At 45.8% G+C, this 21,729-nt stretch overlaps 1 protein-coding gene across 1 annotated transcript; it reads right to left on the minus strand.

Moving 5' to 3' along the window:
• Nucleotides 1–11,493: 11,493 nt before the first annotated feature.
• FJX1 (four-jointed box kinase 1) lies at nt 11,494–12,780 on the minus strand (the record flags this gene model as incomplete). Its single annotated transcript, XM_080346059.1, has 1 exon — nt 11,494–12,780. The coding sequence occupies one exon, from the start codon at nt 12,778–12,780 to the stop codon at nt 11,494–11,496; it is 1,287 nt and encodes a 428-aa protein (XP_080202185.1).
• Nucleotides 12,781–21,729: the final 8,949 nt, after the last annotated feature.

A 21,729-nucleotide genomic window follows, 5' to 3' on the forward strand; every position in this document is an offset into this window, starting at 1 on the left:
ACAAACTTGTACCGGTACATTGCAAGCCTGACATGTCTGAATCAACAGTACCTAAGAAGCAGCAGCTTGGCCCAAAAGGCTCTACCAGCAAAGAGCTTCTTCCTGGTCTCTTGTTAACAATGTATTCAAAGATGATCTCATTGACTACTAGCAAAGGAAAAAAGACACAAAGACCATAGTCTCAAGAGAAAATTTGTACTATACAGCACTGTTCGGTAAAACTGTATAGTTTTTCAGCATACTTTAAGGCTGTGTATTAACCTATCTCTCCAGGGTGGGGATCCCAAAAGACAACAGATGTAGGCATGCAAGCTATTGATGTCACATCTGTGCTCATTAAGAACAGAAAGATCTAGTGTGCCTACAGGGAAAAAGAGAAATAATTCACCTGGATACTGAGCAGTGTCTGTAGTCAGGTTATTCTATTAAATCTAGATTGCTGCCTGTATGGGTATATAGCAGAAGATTTGGTGAGGAAGTTAGTTAAATGTAAATACGCTCAAGTGACTTGCACTTGTCTGTAGAAAAAGCACATATATCACACTATTTGTTTTACTGACCTTGTGTGCTTGATGAGTAGAACCTCTGTGTTAGATAACATAGGCCTGTGAGAAACTCTAGGCACCTTATCACTACATCTGAGATTCCTGCTTTGTTGTGAGAAAGAGCGGGAGGCTATGCCTGCCTGAAGCCTTGAAATACAGGTGAGCTCAGCAGGCCCAGTGATCTTCCAGCAGGGCTGAACTTACCAGCGCCTGCGTCCCTGCTTGTGTCACCTGTGCCTGGGAGCTTAGGTGTGGCTTCGGAGATCCCCCAGTAGAGAGGTAACTAAAATAAAACTCGCTCTTTGTAATGCAATCATGGCCTCTGGCTCTTCTTGCGACATGCCTGCGTATGTGTAAACACTGGCCTTCAAGGCACATGTCCAACTCTATAAGAAATATGAGATTGACAAAGATGTTACATTAAATACAGGCTATAACCATGTTACAGATCTGTTTTACTTGTAATTATGACCCTGAAGCTTGTAATTAGAATCCCAGGACTGCATTGCATTACATTTACTTTACTATGAAGCCTGCCTGGCAATGTCGGGAGACAAGATGAGCTCTGCAATGTGGTTGTGCTGCTCCTGCAGGGGCAGAGGCATGGGAGAAGCCAAGCAGCAGGAGTGAGCTTTCTGCCAGCTCTCAGTGGCAGCATGGGAAGCCTGAGCCACTGGCTGCCAGCTCAGGGAAAGCAAGTCCCTGAGCGGCCATGAACAAGGGCCACTCCTGCCCATGGCAGATGGTGAAGGCTCCTGCTGTCCCACAGCATCAAGAGCATGTCTGAAGTGAGTGCATACTGCTGCCCACACAGCATGACTAGCAGAAGAAAACCTGTGCCCAAGTCTTGACACTCTGGCACAAGGTTTGCCTTAGCTTACCTCCACCTTCAATGCTCACCCATCACTGGCCTTGCTTTTCTGCTAAGTTAGGTGTTCTGACTCTGTCAGCACCATGCAACATGCCCTTGGCTTCACAATTCCTGTTTTCCTTTCTGTAACACAATGGCAATAAAAGACTCACTACAAGAACATTGTGATGCCTAACTCATCTTTGTAAAGTGCTCTGAAACCATCAAGAAATGCTCTGCATAAGTCCAAAGCATGAGTGTACATCTACAATATTGCCCCAGTATTTATTGTACTGCTACCTCTGAACAGTCTGTGTCATTAAGTATGAGCATTATTATTTATTATCTACCGATGTTATATATCAGCTTCTTGGCAGTTATACAGAGACGCTGTAAATGCTTTTTTTATATTTGCCCTTTCCCAATGATTTCAGGACGATGTATACACATCTGAAATGTTAGAAGCAAAAATTCTGTCATTTCTAATGCACAAAAGGCTCTATCTGGCACACCTATATTTTTCAGCTATTATGGAAACTGAGAACTGAAATGTTAGTGAGCCTTATGAGTAATTTGTACCAGGGAGGATAATTTTTAAAGTGAATACACTTTCCTTTTTGAAAATAAATTGTCTTGATGACTGTGAACAGACTGTTTCTGGAAATGAAAGAAATGCATGGATGTTATTAAATTGACAGCAGACTGAAAAATCACAATGAAGAAAGCACTTATTTGCATTTCATCATAGAATAGCATGTCATGTTCCTTACCACCCTAGCTGGTGTTTCTGGGGCACTATGTGTAACTACAGGTAGGTCTCCCCAGCCCAAAGCAGTAAAGAGGAGGTAGCACGTCCCATGAGGTGGGCAGACTAATCTGTGTATGGTATAATATGTACCATCATGTGTGAATATTAGTGATGTCTGAGAACTTGCTGCAAAGTGTGGACAGAAGCAAAAATTATCTAGATGGTAAAGAAAAGGAGTTGAGCAGTTTGAATAGGGTGAGGGGTCAATATACTTAAGTTCCCCTTCCAGAGGTGGCATTTGCTCATTACCACAGCACTCAAATGTGCCAAGGTGTCACAAATAAGGATTTAAGCATTTTAAGTGCCATTGGAACAGACAAGTTCACTGGAGTATGTTCCTTCCTGCTGGCTGGACTCTGCTGCGTCTCTTGTGGAAGCAGCCATCCCACTCCCATGTCGTGGTGCTGCCCTGTCCCAGCCTTCCCATCAGCAGGGACTGTGAACCTTGGTTGAGCAGCACTCAGCTGTAGCCTCATCTTGAGGGACACCTCTCCCTGCTTTCTGACAGATCCTTCTGCTTTTGCTCCCGAGCTTCAAGGTCGAACCCTATGTCTGAAGACCAGCCTTAGCTGCTGAAGTACTTAGAATGATTCTGGCAGGGAGAAGCACCAAGTCTGGAGCAAGGCAATAGCTTTCATTAGCAAATATAAAGAATTTAAGAATTTTTTTTTTTTTTTTTTGCTACTTGGTGTCTGCTAGAAATCATGTGTTGGGTTTTCCACTTGAGTCAGGCAGGAGCTGTGCCTGCCCTGGCTCCTTGCCCCAAGCACAGCCGGTGACATAGCACGTGTCGCCCTATAACTATAGGGCTGGCTGTGTTTGAGGCCAGCTGGAGCGCAGAGCCATGGCACAGTGCTCATGGCAGACAGTGACTGCTCCTGGAAGAACCTGGCTCCATCTCCTGCACCAGCTGCTACTCTGCCAACATGGATTACACTCAGATCAATGGGGCTAGCACAGATCTTGCAGTTTCATAGGCCACCTGTTTTGAACCTATCTAAACACACTTTATGTTGTTCTGTGACTTAAACATGTTTCCAAATAAAGGGGCGGGAGGTGAAGGAAGAGGGAGATGGTTGCACTGGTGCTGATCTTGGGGGTTTTCTTTTCCCAGGGCCAAACAAAGCCTCTCTGACACTTGCACTCATCAGTGCCCAATTCATATCAACTGCTGACACTGCATTTGCATCCATGATCTACATGCTAACCCAAACTGTCCGTACCTTCACAAAGCATCAGTACATCACCCACGAAGCAACCAGTCTTAGATCAGTATGTAACCTGTCTGTCCTATGCCTCTTTGATCAGAGACAGCGTTCCTGGTGTCACCAAAAGCACTGTTAAGACAGGTGGGATTGCTGTGCTGTTTTATAGGAAATAGACGTTGCCACATGAAACAGTCGTCTGCTCTCCCTTTGGCATAAAGGAGCTAAACCTGACAGTTTGAAAGAAGAAAAAGATGTAGCCTGTCTTGTTAGGATTCACAAGGAAAATGTCCTAAATATTATCTCTTACAAAATATATGAAGAAATAATTTTAATTACTCTATGGGAACCACTTAATTTCAAGGTGTTGTAGAGTCTACAGTACAGTTACTGCAGTGCCCTAATTGCATTGGAGAGGTCTAGAAATGTAACTGTATGGAGACCCATTATTGACAAAAAGTGCCTAATTTCTGTGCCTTGAGTAGGAGGAGCAAAATACAAGTAAAATAACTATCTAGACTATTCACTGACAACTAAATTACGTTTCTAATTGCATTTTAATCATCTGAAGTACTAATAAAGACATAAGGAAGGGAAATGGTTTCATTTTCTTCTTAAAGGAGACTTAACCTAGGAGCATCTGTATCAGCTCCAACCACTCATCTTCAGAAAGTCAGTCAGTTCATCAGCTTCATAATAAATGACAAATCAGTAATAAAACTGCCAGTCATCAGTTGCCGTCCTTCATCCTACAGCTGACAGGCACCTGAAGAGCCTGGTTAGCAGCTCTTCTGCACTGGCTTGGATGGAGTGATAAATGACTGCACTGGGGTTTATAATATAAAATTTCTGGAGCTTCAGGCTCTGTCACTGCACAACATCCCATGTAGTGTGCTGTGCTGGTCCCCAGGCTGTTTCCTTCCCCCTTTGCACTGTGCCATGCTGTTGGGAAAGGAATGACTCAATGCTATCTACTAACCACTTTAATGAGCCTTGAAAGTAATATAGCTGGATTCAGTGTGACATTCCCAGTTTAAACTTCTTTCTTATTTGCTGCTACTTTCAATAAAATCCTACAGATAATTGTTTTTATGAGCCAGAAGATGACTGCCTCATTTTTTGCATAACTTGAAATATTCCTTGATAGAGGCACAGTCATCCTGACTCTCACTGCAAGCTTTGGTTAGCTGGGATCCTTCTGGCTCTTTTAGTAAAGAAAGGAGCGAGAGCACCACTGTCACTCCCCTTTGTCATTTATGAAAGCAGGATGAAAGGTATCTTAAATAACTCTCATCATGGATATAGCCATCATCAATATTTGCATCCAAATGGCAGGCAAATTCTTGCTCTTACCCCTGCAGGGCTGTAAATCAGAAAAAAAATTTAGCCCGTTACTTGCATTTAACAAATTGCAAACAGAGTCTACGTTTGATCTCTGGTGGCTATCAAACCAGGAATATCTCTACTGAGCAGTTGACTTGATGGGTAGCTGGTGTGAAGGGAAATAATGCCATTAATAGCCTCCAGATCCTTGCATCCAGGTTCATCCATAATGTATGGCACCTGATTTGCAATGCACTGTTAAAAAATAACTCTGTCAGATGAGCAAATCCTGTGTGCTTCTAACAAAGGAAAGGAAACCATTATTTTTCCTTAGCTTGAACATACCAAAAGGCATTGAAAACTTTGGGGATCATTAAAGTGACCCAGCTACACTAAATTGACTAACTGCAGTTACTTAAACAAAAAAATTAGTGAGCAGACTCCTAGCTTGTGTACAAGAAATTATGTACAGATTAAAAAAATTAAAACCAGCAGCTTTAAACCATAGTTTATTAATGCCCTTTCCTCCACAGCAAGACACAAAAATGAAACTGGCAAGACGGGTGCATTAAAAAATTATGACTCCTCTAAATGAAACATACAATATGCAGAAATACACCCCTCTTCTTTTGTGCTGGAGTTGGAGATACTGATACAAAACGTGTTTGTTCCTTACCTCATTACCAGGTTGCATTTGTGTGTACTTGAGGTAAATATCTGTCTGTCCTCATGGCAAGGAATTTTTTAAGATCCTACCTATGAGGGAGAAGGCTTTTGGCAGAAGAGGGAGCTTAAAGAAGGGGTAGTTGGTTGAGGCTGGAATGGATTGAATTAAATATTGAGGGCAGTGACAATTATTGAACATACACAATGTTATGCAGGCTGAAATCCATCAGGTAACGAAAACATTTAATGACAAGTTTCGAAAATAAGCCTGTGCTTTCAAGATCACAAATTGTCAGTAGTCTACATAGGGGAAGGACAGGCTCCCTGTACTCAAGTGCCAAAAGCCTCATGGTACACACATTTTTCTCCTTGTTCTGTGACACTGGCTACCTAGAAAAGACCCATTTCAGAGGCTGTGGCTGGAGACCTGTCACTGAAGGTGGAGAAAGGGGTCGTAGGGGACACACTGCCTTTGCACTCATGCAATTTCCTCAAAGAATGTTTGCCATTTGCCATCCTCAAGGATTCAACAGCTTCTTGGTTCTTTTCTGGAGGGCTTTCCCCTCCGTTCCCATGTCTTTCTACACCATGAATGGTGCACATGTTAATTCACTGAACACGTCCCATTGCTGCAGACATACTTTTAAGTGCCTCAAAATCTATTTCTTTTTTGGAACTTTCATGCCTTTGACTACCTGTTTCAAATCTTGTTCTGCTGGCTTGACACCAAGGACTGGCTTGGCACTGTGTGACACTTAAAAAAGGTCAGACAACAGAGGGTAGACAAGCATGATGATCTACCAGTACATGTAACAGTGCAATTTAAATCTGCCTGTATTAACTGTATTACAATATGCTGTAACTTATTCTTCTTCCAGCTTGCATTCTGCTTGTATCTCACCTGAAATTCTCCTACCTCTGTTTCCCTGCCTGGAACAGGAACTGGAATGGTCTGTGTCTTCCGGATATCTGCTCAATTTTCCCTGCGTTGGCAGTAGCTGCATTTTCCAGTCTTCCCTTGCAGAAATGGTCTGAGTGCCACATGCACAAAACCCCACAAGAAGCGGTTGAATAACAGGATCACTCAAAACCAGCTAGTGCAATTGCAGAATCAGATCCTCTTTGTTGTTCAATTGCTGTCATTCATTCTCCAATAATCCAGTTGGTACTCTTTTCCTTGAGTGCAGTGCTGGCTTGCTTTCAGATGGGATAATTCTTCTTCCTTTGTCTGCAGAGTTCCTTTCACACCTGCACAAAGCAGCAATCCCGATCCATGTGGGCCTGTGTGGGTGCTTCTCTCCCGTAAGCTCATCCTACACCTCCACCTGGAGCAGGCAATAGCCACAGCACAAGAGGGGGTTAAGACATTACAGGTATAACACCTTGTTCCTGCCTCATATGCAAAGTACACCAAGTTAAACACTCCCTGAGGGTGGGATTGATAATGTTTGTTAAAACACCAGTTTATTCACAACAAAATCCTCTTTGCAGACACAAATCACCAGGTTGGAAAATAACTTCTGCTCAGATGAATGCACATTACTTCAGTGGGAGAGCTACATTAGCACCCAAGACAGCAAGGCAAAAGGTTTTCTAGGTCATTGAGAGTCGCAGCAGTTGTGTGGGTGTCTAGCAGGCACTGCTTACTGTGTAGGCCAGCCCAATCGCACTGGAGCTTTGTTGCGCCACCTTCAACGCAGGGAGTGCAGCTCTGAAGGAGTGATTCAATTTTATGCTGTGGTTGCAAAGCAGGAATAACATGCAAAATGGGATTGAGTCTTAATATGATCTCATATCCAAGCTAGTCCTGGACCACCAAGTAACATCAGTGAGAAAATTCTAAGCATTATTACCATTAAAAAAAATGCATCAAACTTCAAAAGGAAAACATGGTTGGTTTGTGGGTACAAAAACTATGCTGGTGATGCCAAGAACATGCTATATGCCCGATAAGTCAAAGCATAACTAACTATATTTTTGCTGTCTTTCACTGGGCCTGTGTTATTTCCAGAATCTTTAAAGAGCCTGACATGGCCTTAGATGGACAGTGAAGTATGGCAAGAGTGGTCAACTTGGATCTATCCTCAGGGCAGTTGCTTTTGTGTGAAAGGAGAGAGGACTCTCCTTCTGAGAAGAGCTTCCCAAACAGCAAGGGAAAGTCTCAAAGGGAAATCCACAATTAAAATAAATACACATTGGAAATTACTCCAAATGCAAGCAAATAAAAACAAAGGAGATTTGTGCTGCGAATACAAGTCTTCCTTTTTACACTAAGGGGAAAGTCCACTGAGTTCACCCACGTTCTGCTGTCCAGAGCTCCCTGGGGTGCAGCAGCCACTGCAAACACAACTTTGATACCCCATAGGCAGTTCTTGGAAACTGTGAATTCGTTCCTCCTTTCACACTACTAGGGCTTGAAGGTAACATCCTAGTCACTATAAACTCAAGCTGGGAGTAGTGTGCCCTATACACTTTCTCAGATGATTCCAATGAAAGAAAAAATCTGGGGGAGGCATTCTGAATTTAATCAGGGAAACATACAGAAATATGGAACTGAACAAAGTGCATTCAAATTGCAAAATCCTCTAAACACTTTTTCCTGTTTTGTTTTGTGGTGGGTTTTTTGTTTGTTTTTGTTGTTGTTGTTTTTTCTGAAGCTAGTATTATCAGTTAAGCACATGAGTTCCCATAGAGCTGAAAACCAGACCTCTTGGTTCACATCTGGGACAAAAAGCATGCTGCCAACCCCACCCATCCTTTTCAATTCTCTTCTCAGATCTGTTCAACAGTCCACATTGGACAGAGGCATGAGTGCAGCCAACATGTAAACACATATTTCACTGATAACCTGTGAAAAGGGGTGGGAAGTTAGGTGCATACTAGAAGTGTTCTGCTGAGTGAGACCTAAAGCACTACAGCCCCATTGTGATACAGGTTACACAGCCAGTTCCTCAAGCCTCAGTTAAGTGCTGCTGAGCTGTCAGCAATGCACAGGACAACCTTCTTACTCCTCACTTCCAGGTCCTAAAGTCTTATTGTTCTCAAATAAGCAATGGTCTTGCTTGCCTGTCCAATTACTTTAGCTGAAAGGGGACTCCACTGGAAGAAAGCAGTTAGAGAAGTGCTGTTGAAACTATACTACAAAAAGTTTTGCAGAGTTTCACCCACTGGTTATAGGAGAACCTAGAAGGCAGTCAAACATTAGACAGCATTTACAGCTAAAATGGCATGCAAAGTGTATACCAGATCACTAATTTACAATGAACTCTTTACCTTAAAGAAATCACATAGAAGGTAAGTTTTCCTTAATGTGATAATTCAAAGAACAGAACAGGAACTGAACAGGAACATCACAGAAGCAGATGATCTGCACCAGAAGAACAAAAGAAGTGAAATATCATAATCCATTCTCCATCTTCTTTGAATAAACACATTTCCCAGCAGGGCACAGATGCTCTAGCACAGCACCTCTTGTTTCACATCAATCTACAACTACACCATTTTTGAACACACAACCTAGGTAGTTACCAGTCACCAAATAGAAAAGCATGTTTCTTCTTGAAAGGTGTCATTATCTAGGCTCTGTCCCTAAAGACACTGGAAAGGAGATTCATTTCCATTAGCCATCAAAAACAAAGTTGTGCCATACTTATAGAAATATTTAAACAGAAATTAAACTTTAGAAGTTTGTGGCACAGCAGTTTACTCTTCACAGTGGTTTAAAATTTATGCCAGCAGTTTATTATTTACATGTATTTTCATTAGATGAATGCAACAGAGCTGCTGCATTCAAGTTACAAAGCAACACTAAGGGAGAATTAAGAATTACTCAGTTAAATCATGTATTATCATGTAAATGGCAAAGGAATGTCACATGGGATTCTATGCATTGCTCACAGAGAGAAATGCAGTGAACTATTAATATGAATTCAATAGAGAGCCTTGTCAGTTAAACAGTTGAATGAAAGCTATTCTTGAAGGCTGCTGGTACATTTTAAAATAAATACTCATACACATAGTTGCAATGTCTACTTTAGCTAACTAATCAACCATTAATTGTAACTTGTTAGTAAAGCTGTCATCTTGTCCTATTAAAAAAAAAAAAAAAAAAAAATCCAAACACCGTAATGGCCAAAGAAAATTGTCTTTATGTGAAGTTTAATCTAAATAAATATTAGCAGATGCAAGAAGTCCTGCAGGTATGAATACATGGCTCTGAGTTCAGGGGAAGTTTAGTGTTTGACATACTGAAGACAGCACCTACTTGCATAGCAGCCACTGAGCAGGTTGCTGCCTTCATCAAGATGTGCCTGTTCAGATGTAGAAGGGATTATGCTGTTGTTTGATTATAGCAGGATATATAGTGGCATTTGCAGTTTAAAGGGTAGTTTGTCCTTTATCCTTATTTTGGCTGTATTTTGAGTCACAAGTTTGGTAGGAAAAAAACTACCAATTATTTTAGTAAGATTGAAAAGCTTTCCTGTTCTTCAATTCTGCCTCAACCTCTGTTTCAAAGATAACCAAAATGGCAAGAGAGAACTGAGAACCAGCATAAACACTCAGTGGAAGTAAATGCCACCTCCAGGGATGTTCCTGGTACAGTAACACTTGACGTAACCTGTATTAAGAGGTTGGTACCCAGTCCCAGCACCCAAAGAAGCTGACGGCAGCTAAGCCCACACCATCTATATCAGTAAGCTAAAACTAGCTGCTTCAGTTTTCTCAGTGCTAGTCAAGGTTTGCTTTAAAAACACACAAAAGTGTATTCAGCTGAAGTATGCAATAGGCACATTATTTTAGCCTGTCAAAGAACTTTTGCCCTTCTAGTGACAAAACGGCTAGGAAAGAGAGAGGAAAGGGTGTCATTTGAAAGCTTAACTCTACCCCTCCTTTCCTCAGAGGGAACAAATAAAAGTTTGTTCAGTTTGGTGCAGTGAGAAGTTGGAAAGACTTGGTCTCTGTTGTCCATTAGGGAAGACAAGCAGGTGCATGCTTTCCTATCAAACCGTATGCGAACATTAAGGGCAAAGGCAGCAAATTGTTAACACGCTTTACTGAAATGTCAGTTTCTGTAGTATGTTACAGAAAAGCTTACAAACATATAGAATGTACATAAAAGGCAGACTTTGTAAAATAAAAAAGTCCTCTTTTATAAAAAATTTAAAAGTCAAAGTAAAGTGCATGAAACAGTTTTTCCTTCACTTTAACTGTTGTATCCAAGTCTTAGCACATAGCAATGTTTTTAAAAGCCGGGACATCCTCTTGCGTTGCTCATTAGTCAGTTACTTCACTGGTCAGATGAAACAACTATAGTGATGACTACAAATGCTTTAAGAATCAAAACAGTTTAACCCGCTGCATCCACAAAAAAAGAATAAGAACTAACAGAGTATGGGTTTCCTGTACACTTCCCAATCAACAAGATTTAACAATCAGTAGAAAGGTTCACTCTCATTAGAGAAAATCAGTAAGGAACAAGCTTCATGAATAGGGAGGTTAGGCTAGTTAGGGGCTCCCCTATTGTGCAATCAGTTATTGGTCTATGAATATCAACATTCATACTTAAATATGCTATTGCAAAAGGAATAAGATATAGGGAAATGTTTCCACCTGCCTCCTTTGGAAGGAAGAGGTAGCTGACCCCAATCCAGACAAAACCAACTGCTTTCCTATAGGGTCTCTTATGAGGGTAAGTGCACCAACAGAACTGAGGAAAGCACTCAAGATGCCGAATCCTCTAATTTTTTCAAGCTCTAGAACCAAAACCCCGGAGTGGAACTCGGCAATAGTTACACCGATCACACTCTGCATCTCCAGGGATCTTGACAAACGCTAATTAATTGCTCCTCTCTACAGCCCCGGCAGGCTGGTAGCCTGCTATTACCTGCACCTGAGCATCCGCTCCTGGCGGCCGCACCCTCCCCCCATCCCCGGCAGTCGTGGCGGTTACAGGTCACCGAGCACCGAGGTGGCGGGCAGGGCCCACCCTAGCCTTCGGCGGCCACCGGGGTAAGTCCCCCTCCCTCGGAGGAGAGAAAAAACGGGACACTGCGGGCAACAGGCTCTCGCCGCCACCCTCCGCCCGCCCCGGGGTCGTCAGAGCACGGCGGCCTGTGCCCGGCAGTGGGCGATGTGACGGTGCACGAAGTCGACGCGGGCCTGCAGCAGCTCGGCCTGCCGCTCCGAGAGGAAGCCGAGGCGGGCCCAGAGCGGCTCCCGCGCCCGGTAGCGGCGGCGCAGCTCGGCGGCGGCGCTGCGGCGGCGGTGCAGCTCAGCGACGCGCCGCGCCGTGCCCTCGCGGAAGACGCAGATGGAGCGGAGCAGTGACTCGTTGTACGGGTCCCACATGGCGAGGAGGCGGTAGCCGTGCACCAGCCCCGCCTCATTGTCCATGAAGACGAGCCCGCCATCAGGGGCGCGGAGCAGGTTGCTGGTGGCGCGGCCCATCACCCTTGGGTCCCACTGCAGGCTGAAGAAGTTGCTGACCAGACGGTCGAAGTTGGCCGTCAGATAATCGAAAAGGATCAGATCGCTCCACTGCACCAGCTCCACTAACTGCGACGGCGGCAGGACGCCCAGCTCCCCCGCCGACAGCGGCTGCAGCCACCGGCCGGCGCCTGCTTCGGCTCCCCAGGGCGCGGGGGCCACAACGGCAGTAAGGTTGTCCACCCAGCGGGTCAGGCTGACCACGGCACCCTCGACCCAGTGCGATCCGCGCAGCTCCTCCCGCACTGGCTCCCACTGCTGCCCGCGGGCCTCCACCAGGGCGAGGGCCATGGGCGGCAGCCGCTCCTGTATGCCCAGCACCCCGGCCAGGTGGTACGAGAGCGCCTCGCCCTGGATCTGCTCCGGGTTGATGCCGTAGCGGACGCAGGCGCGACTCCCGTCCGACAGCCGTGCCAACCGGTTGGAGCTGCGCCCGCAGCCGCCCCGCTCCAGCGAGGCCACACGGGCGGCACGCGCGGCCGACAGCCATGCCACCGCCTCCTCCTCCGCGAAGCCCGGCGGCACTTGCTCCTCCAGCTCACGGCTCCAGAAGATGCCCCGCTCCACCGGAGAGGCGGCGTCGGCTGGCGGCTGCGAGCCGGATGCAGCGAACCGCCGTTCGCCGCCCTGTTCCTCCTGGCCCGCCGCCGGTAGCGCCAGCAGCGCCCGGAAAGTTTTCTGCCCACCGCCGCCGGGCTCGTCCCGCGCCGCCGAGGAGCGCCCCCAGCCCCACCGCCCGGGGGGTAGCCCCGCGGGCGAGCGTGGCTCTAGATCCAGCTCCCGTTGAGTCGCCGCTTCCCGCCGCAGCAGCACCGTCCACAGCGCCGGCAGTGCGGCAAGCAGCAGCAGCCCCAGCACGGGTAGGGAGCCCGGCGCGGCCCGTTTCGCCCTCTTCATCCTCCTGCCGCTTCACGCCGCTGCCGCGGGACACAGCGGCACCGCAGCCCCGCCACTCGGCCGCTCGACGCGGCGCTGGCGCATGGCGCCGGATCCGGCCGGACCGGACCAGACCAGACCAGACCAGACCCCCGGGGAGCAACAGCTGCAGCAGACGATGCCCCCACAGACCTACGCTGTATGTGCCCAGCTCCAGCAGCACCCGACAGGCACAGGCAACCCGCACCACGTGGGGGATCGAGGGGGGAGGGCGGGCCTGGCCCGCCCCGCCCCCTCTTCCTGCGTGGCCCTGCGCTTAAAGCGACGACGTCCCTAGTGGCGGTGATGGCGGGGTATTCCGTTTTGGGGGTGGAAGCGTGGGGAGTGTCGTGGGGCCGGCGCTGGACGGCGGGAATGGAGACCGCTGCAGCGGAGGCGCTCGGCTGCGCCACTTCCTCCTCCCCGCTGCATGCAGCACAAAGGAGCCTACACAGCGAGAAAGAGGGAGGGGAGCGGAAGGAGGTGCGCGCGCCGGTGTAGTCGCCCCCTGTGCCGGTCCACGGGCTCCACCGGAGCCCCCGGGCGCGGTCGCACCGCCTCCTGCCCACAACCAGCACGGCAGGGTCGCGCCGCGGTCACCGGCGGATTGGTGACCCCTCCGCTCTCCACCCGGCGCTGGGGGCAGGGAGCGGGGCCCGGAGCCGGCAGCTGGTTGCACAAGAGGGTCGCCTGAAAGACAGGCGCCACTCGAGGACCAAGCCGGGATGCCGCGACTTGATGCTGAGAATCCCTGCCGGGCAGGGCTGTCTCTGACAGTGAGCAGGGCGCGGTCGTAAGACACCACAGAGTGCCACCTCCTCCGCCGCTTTCTCCCGCTTCGGCGGCGGCATGGGACAGCTGTTGCGGGGCCCGTGTGTACGAAGGGGAGCGCTGTCGGCGTTCTTGCACACCGATGTGTGCGGCCAGCTCACCCAATAGGTGTGTCACGGCGTCTACGGTGCGGACTAAATTTTCCTGGTATTTTAATCCTCCGAGAGAAAGTTTCAGGTTTGCGAAGTTTCAAGCCCCACCCCAAGGGATTTCGTGCCCAACGGAGCCACAGCCAGCACTTTTCTACAAGTTTTGTTTCTTTCAGGACGTTAGGGTGTATACTGGAAGATTAGAGGAGTATCTGTTTCTGTCTCTCATTTCCAGCTTCCTGCCTTTCCAAGGCAAGGAAGCTTAGCTCTGCACTTTCTGTATTTTACTGGAGACCTCTCTTAGGAAAGACATGTTTGTGAGCCAAGTTAAAACACCTCTCCCTTCTTCAATCAGTGCCATGGCTGTCCTCCAGAGTAGTTATTTGAGTTGGATTAGAGAAGAAAAACCACCACATACAGACTCTTAAAACATCACAGAAAAAAAATCCAACCACTCCACAGTCTTCCAGGTTGAATTGAATGCAATTTATTTTAGTATAAGAAAAAAGGAATTATCTCTTTGATAGGATTCTGTTACAAACCATTTGAACTCTCCTAATCCACCTTAACAACTTAAAAAAAGAAAGGAACCTGAATTAATTGGCTTTTCCCTCAAATTCCCCTTTAAACTGGGACTTCACAGTCTTCCTAGGGAAGCTCTGACTGTGAGATGCCAATGCCTTAAGTCCACCTTGCCTCCAGCGCGCCCTGCGGCATCGCAGTTTGCGGACGGCAGCGTTTCTCTTGCGGTCATAGTGGAGGGCGGCCCCGAGCCCGCATAGTGGGAGAGGAGCAAAGCGAGCCCTTCTCGCTCCCCTGGGGAGCCGAGCGGTCATGTCGTACCAGCTCCTCCTGCCGGTCACGCCGCCGCGCTGCAGCCGCCGCGGCTGTCACTGACCGGACCGTCCGGACGGTCGGGCCCCGTCACCCCAGCAGGGCCCAGGCCGAGGAGACCGACTTGCAGGAAGCCATTTAGTGAAGGGCTCACTGCTGGGTGGAGGGGTCTCATGGAGAGAAACAGGAGTGCCAGGCACGGAAAGGACAAGCCAGTGCATGTAAAAAATTGCGGCTGATGCTTTTTCTAACAGCAAGACCTCACATCTAATTTTGACTGTTTTAACTGGGACCATTAGTGCTCTTGGGTCTCTCATGCACAAAGGGACTTGCTGAAATCATGAGACATAGTAATTATCCTGGCTTCCCTAAGTGCAATAGAAGCTATAATTCTTCTTGTTACCTGTGAATTCAGTTCTCATGTTATTCTGACCCTGAGACCTTACTACCAGATGATGCTTTACACTTTCATCCTTTGAAACCACATGAGCTACATGGTGAACACCAGGTGTGTGACTTGGAAGTGGTGATTGCTGTAATTCATGGTGGCCAATAAGAACAGTACCGTTAGACTAAGCAGGAGGCTTTTATCCAACAGGAGGCTGAATATTTTTACCAAAGAAATGGCACAGAATTATCTCTGTTCTCTGTCATTTTCCAGTTTGAAATAGCTTTAAGAAAACTCGCAGCTTCTTGGGAAAGGACTGAAAGTAGAAAGTGAGTTTTATTCCATGCATAGGTTGAACATGTATTTTGATTTAAGTGAATTATTTGCATTTCTTTCATGATGAATTCTAGTGTGTATCCAACTGCCAGTGCCTACACTGGGAGGTCCCACTTGGAGAAGTACCATTATCATGAATAAGGACATTACATTTCTTGTAATTAAGGTGAGCATAAGCTCCAAGTTATGCATGAGATTCATTTCAATTACAGCTTGCCTCTTGTAAGCTAAGCAGTTAATCAATGGGCTATACTGTGACTACACCCTTAAATCAATAGCTGGGCAAACACCATTTCCCTGAAATACTCTGCCTCTGACTATATTATCTGGAAAAAGAACAAGCCAGAGTTTTGCTGAGCCACCCCACTGGCTTTGTCCTGCTTATAAGCTGGAATATTTTTAAAACCAGATGATTGGTAGAGGGCTAAACGTCAGCCAAGCTGATGTGCTCTTCAATTTACAGCATGTTAAACATTCCTGAAACTGTGATCACTGATATGTTTGGGTCAATCAGATGTCTTGTTACTGCTTTTTTCATTGCAATGAGCAGCTTGAAGGTAAAGGAAATACAGTCTCCAAGCTTCTCAGCCCTATACTGGAGGAGAGATGGTCACTGTCTAGACCCAGAATCTGAGCATGTAAAAATATAACAAAATAATTTCTGGTTTCCTTGCTTTGTTTCTTATATTAACTTGATATTAGCAGCCTGACAAAGCTAGGCTCATAGAATACCTAGCTGCTAGTGTTTCACACTGATTTTAGCCAAGTGAAGGCCTTGTTCTCCTCATTCCCCTCCTGACCCCTAGTACACAGCTTCCTGGTGATGTGGGGTAGTTGTAATTTCAGGCAGCAGTGATTCCTCCCACAAAGGTAGAAGGAATGGGGACTGAATAGAGATTTCAAGATTTCTTCCCTGCAGTGAAAGTTATTTCATACTCAAATCAAAAGCCAAACTCTAATGGGCTTTCACAGGGTTTGGATTACAGGAAAGCAGATGGAGACTTTACTGTTCTGGACACAGCTTGCCTGTGCTGGACATGAAGAGCCCTGCCTCTGCTAACAATCTCTGCTGGGCAGAGAAGGCTGGCTAAACAGATGCAGAGCAAGGCTCCATTTGCACCAGAGCCCCAAACTATCAACAGCTCCTAAGTGCTCTCCAGGTCAGGAGAGAGTATCCTCTTATGGCTGGAGCTGCAGCTGCCAGAGGAGATGCAGCTGCAGCCCACTGCTGGACGACAACAGCCATGTGTAGGCACTGGCTCAGGGAAGTTCTAGCCTATGGTAGCATTGCATATCTTCATCTGATATTTTCTCACAGCTCAAAGCTTCGGTACAACCCCTCAACCCCAAGTTACAGAGACATTGGCATGGAAGTTATTTTCCAGCAAAAACCTTTTTGGACTACCAAGATTAGCCCCTCCAAATCCTTCCCAGGCTCATGGAAATTTCTCTCCCTTCACTGAGTGCTGACACTTTCTCTTCATCACTGGTTTGGATGTATACCCAATGCCAGATCTAACCTCAACGACAAGTTACTGAGTATAGTGACTGCCACATTAATCTCATCAGGGCTGTGAGCTCTTTCCCTGGAAACTGCAGTGGGACAGCTTGAGCTATTGCTTTGTGGTGATCTCTGTCAATAGCACAACACATCAAGTCCTTCATTTACTCTGAATTGTGGTTCTGGATCCTGGGTGAGGTCGGAATAGAGGCTTTTTACTCCAGTCCAGCATAATTTTTCTAGATTTCACTCTTTTAAAACTTTGTATACAGCTTGTTCCCACTCTGAGTACTTCAGCTCTATCTGCACTCTCCTTCTTTATCCATCAGGTTACCGAACACCTCTGTTTCTATCCAGCATTTCCCCAGCTGTCCCTGAGCAGCTTGTTCCCAGCCCTATTTAGTAGGTTGGTTTGGCTTCTGGCAGTGAGCTGGTGCCAGTGAGCTCTCAAACTAGTGATAGCCATTTTTAATGGAACCACCTGGGATTGCTGTCAGGAGAGGAGCACTGAGCACATGGTGCAATGTGCTTGCACTGGTGGAACTGGGGTCTGCCCTGAGGATGTGAAAGCTGCTGCATACAGGCTGTAGCAAAATGATGCCCCTGCTTCCTCAGTGCTGCATGTCCCTCCACACTTTTTCTCTTTTTGTTTTGAGCTACTGGATCAGTGAAAATGTGGGCCTCAGGAGCCATCCATCAAGGCAGGATCAGCTGTCCATATCCCAGTAACCTAGACTGGCTGATTCACGGCACTCCTGCTGATCACAGGGTCTTCCTGATGCAGCCTGCCTGGTGCCAGCTTACTTAGTGAGAGTGTTTTATACTGTCCTTCTGCACTACCTGAACCTGCAGCCTCCTGGAGGAAGTGCAGCCCCTGCACAGAGCCCTTTGTCCATGTGGTCTGTGTGTTTCAATTCTTTCCTTCGCAAGGAAGTTATTTGGACTAGCTGGCTAGTGGAAAAGAGTTGAGCTTGCAAACCTGTCTTGTATAGATGCAGGGTTACCATCAAAACAATGCTACTGCTAATACAGCATGTTTCTCTTGGGGAAGGGTGTGAATTTTGGAATACACTACTGGCAGAAAGTTAGTGTGCAAAAATGTTATGTGCTTACTGTCACTACAAGTTATTTCCACACTATAGGAGAGCTTTGTACAAATATATGAGCAACGCCCATGTATATGCCTGACTATGGCTCTGTCAAGGTGGATTTATATTTCATAACCAAAAAAAGCACTCCTCATGATGAGATATTCTGGCAACCAAAGGGCCGGATTTACAACTGTTTGTGACTGAGGTAAGGCTGAAGTTAAAGTATTCTGCATTTCATAGCAGCGAGGTGAACATTAGAGACCTTGACCTGCAAGTGATTTCTGGAAGTATTTACAAACTTGTCTCCACCTAGAATAGAGAAATCTGGAACCTCTTCTATTGCTTTGATTCCATAGTTGATTTTGCAGAAAAACTGCGAGACAGAGGGACTCTACAAAGATTTTTTTTTTTTTGAATACTGAAGCACCGTGTGGAACATGAAGATAGGCGATTTCTGTACATAGAATGGATCCTATCTCCCCTGTACTCTGAGACTCTCTGTTTTTAATATCTGTGACTCTCTGCTTTTAATATCAAAGCAATAAATGAGTAAGTGCTTGAGGTCTTGTACCTGGCTCTTGAAAATAATCATAAGACTTGTCAGGTGCCTGATGATGCTCAGTTAGGGAAATTGTTCTCATTCCTGTTAAAGGTGATCTGCAAAGATGGAAAGAAATCTGCAAAGATGGAAAGAAATTTGTTCTGATGTTCTCAGGACCTCTGACAAGCAAAGTCTGCAGAACAGTCATGAAAGAAATATATTGAAATTCTAGGTCAGCAACATCCATTATACAAATACAACCCAGCCTCTCCAGACAGCTGATTCAGCTGGGAGGATTTTCCAAATAAGCAACATCAAGCATGATGACCTTGGTTTTCATGACTTGGAGTGAGATCGTTGGCTGATCTGAAATGGCAAAGCTGCAGAGTGGTGAGCAGCTCACCGAAACTTGCAGCATCCATATTAGAACAGTTCTGGGAAGTCACTGCTTCCTGCTCACCCTGAAATACAGTCCATTCTGGAGGGAAACACAGTAACCATTTGTGTCCATTGCTTTTGTTTGCTTGTTTGTTTTGTTTTGTTTTTGTTTTGTTTTGTTATATTTTTTTTAGGCCATGAAGTAAAGTGGTTGCAGACACCTCTTCAAATGAAACTGCTGAGGTGACTTAGGGAGCCAAAAGGTAATTATCACATGAGAGGATAAATAATGCAATTGCTGAGGTGACTTAGGGAGACAAAAGGTAATTATCACATGAGAGGATAAATAATGCATTGGGTACTAGTCTCTGCTTTCAAGTAGGGTTTCCTGAAGGGTCAGATACCATGGCCTACAATATTCATGTCACATATATTAATAGCTTTTCTCTTTTCCTTCCTGTGGCTGCCAGAATATGAGAGTGAAGAATATTGTTCAATACAGTCCACAGTAATTCCAGGCACCTGCCATGGTACAGCAAAACAGAAAACAGAAGGGAAAACCAAACTCAGTGTCTTTCCAGAAAAGAGAAAGTCAAAGCACCTTGATAATAGCCCATAGACCTTCTTTCCTTCTGACCTATCTTGCAAATCCAAGAAATTGTACTTGAAGATGTATCCATGACTGGGAAAGATACTGCCTTTAGGTGGAGACTCTCCATCACCTCCTTGTAAGCTGAGCCAGGGGTTAAATACCCTCACTATTAAAAATATCCTCACTTTAATGTGTTCTCCAGGCACATATACAGTCCTGTGATGGGCCCAGTTAAAAACTGAGATGGACCAGACTTGACTAGAAAAATAATGCCAGGCTAAAGGTAGAGTTAGTATTGTTACAGGAAGAAAAATAATGGTCATAAAATTTGGCTTCTACTGCAAAAACACACCCAAGACACATCTTAAACTTTTCAGCAATTCCTAACAAAGTGCAGCTTTTGAACTGCCAGTGAAACTGTTCTAATTCGTCTTAAGGTAAAAAGCCCAGCTATGCCAGTGGAAAGGCAGCTGTTCAGTTCTCTAAATGAAGCAGAGAAAAGGACCAGCTTAAGTAGCAAAACTACTTTACAGGCCCCTAACATCTTCTCTCCATTGTGTTACCTTGAGAGGCTGATGGATTCTTTCCAAGGACAGAGGAGCCCCTTCAGCTGCCCACAATGCTGGAAGGGGAAGACACAGAAGAAAGAAATATATGAATTCAATGGACCTTTGCTTTTCTTTCCCTAGTCCCTCCACTCCTTAAAGGTGTCCTCTGCCTCTGCATGAAACTGAGAGGTGAGGTACTGAGAAATGGGGAGCAGTGTATCCGTCTCTTTCCTTTCGGCCATGGGTCCTGCTAGAGAAGGTCATCTTTGCACTGTGCCTGCATGGTTCATGGTTTCTCAGCTCTGCCCATCTCTTACCCATACCAGGTGCACCAGGGAGCCTGTAGTTTGCCCACACAGGCATCCTTGGCCTGACACTCAGTCACTTAGCGCTGTACAATAGCATGATGAACCAGCAGCATACACATCAGCATATGTAGCACCCCATGCGCTCCAGGATGTGACTTCTAGCCACATATGGGGAGCAAGTGTATTACTGAGGACAGGTATGGTCCCATCTCAGGTGACAGTATAGTCTTTTGCATCAGGCCACACTGAGGCTCTCTCCTCACTTGTAGGGGCTCTTCATTCTTCCACATTCTCTAGGGTTTTGTTTTGTTCAAGTGACTCAAATGATGAGATTTCCAACCCTCCTAGCTCTTTCCAGCAGATGTCTCTTCTGGAAGCATTGGCTGTTGCTGCAATTCCTATTGTAACAGTTTTTCTACACATTCCAGCTGTTGGGATCAAGATATTGACTGATACTCTCAGTCTTCACTGAAGAAAATAGAGTCTGCCTTGTATGTAAGGACAGCCATATTGTCTGAAAGCAAGGCAGATGAGCCTGGATGTGATCTAGCTGCATTAGTCAAGCTCCCTGTCTGAGCTCAGAAGCCCTGGGTTCAGCCTGTTAGCGCAGGAAAGGTGCCACACTTTCCTGACTAGCCTAAATTAAGACTCAAGTGGACTTACTAGTTTGGGTCTCTGCAACTGCAGTGACCCCTACACAATGGTCTGCTCTGCAGTGGAGATATTCTCTGTCAGGAGCCTTCCCACTGGTGTGGTGAGAAGCAGGAAACAAAAGACACATCTGAGTCACAAAAAAAGTTGTCCTAGTTTTGAAGGTCCCAGCCCATGATTTTTCAGTGTTTGGGGTTGGTGACCTTGTGAAGTTGCCCTGCTGTGCACTCCACATCTTAATGTGACCCATTTAAATTTCTAATCCTTATTAAACACAGTGTTAACATTCAATAAATATCTTATTGATTGCTTATTTACTCATCTAGTATTTAACTAGCATTCTCTTAAGGAATGACTAAATAGTCAGAAGCAAGTGATAGTTACTGCATTTAAGAGGATTCAACTGATATAAAAGGAACGGGGAAAGTACCCTTCAGAGGTTAAGGACTGCAGGAACAGAACCTGCCCCATAGCTAAGTGTGATAAGCATTTTTATATTCAATAGGCTTTATTAAAAATACCATAATGCTTTGTTAAATAAAAATGTGTTTAAATGAAATCCAAACACCTTATCTACAAACAAGAAAGCATTTCAGTTACTGCATAGCTTAACTGGCCCAAAACAATACTTAGTTCCTCAGCCTGCAAAACCTATGGCTGGCCACTAAACAGCACAGCAGTAAGAAGCAATGCTCCATGTTGTGCTTATCATGTGCTGCACAAAGTGTGTCTTTTTTTTGGGAAAAATTAAATACAAAAGCATAAGAGTCTCTTCCTCAGCCTTTCTCATATCCAAGAGTTTAGCAAGATAGGTAATGTAGGTGTTAGTTTCTGCAACTGGCC

The sequence above is a fragment of the Nesoenas mayeri genome (assembly GCF_963082525.1).
Source record: "Nesoenas mayeri genome assembly, chromosome: 5".
Taxonomy (NCBI): domain Eukaryota; kingdom Metazoa; phylum Chordata; class Aves; order Columbiformes; family Columbidae; genus Nesoenas; species Nesoenas mayeri.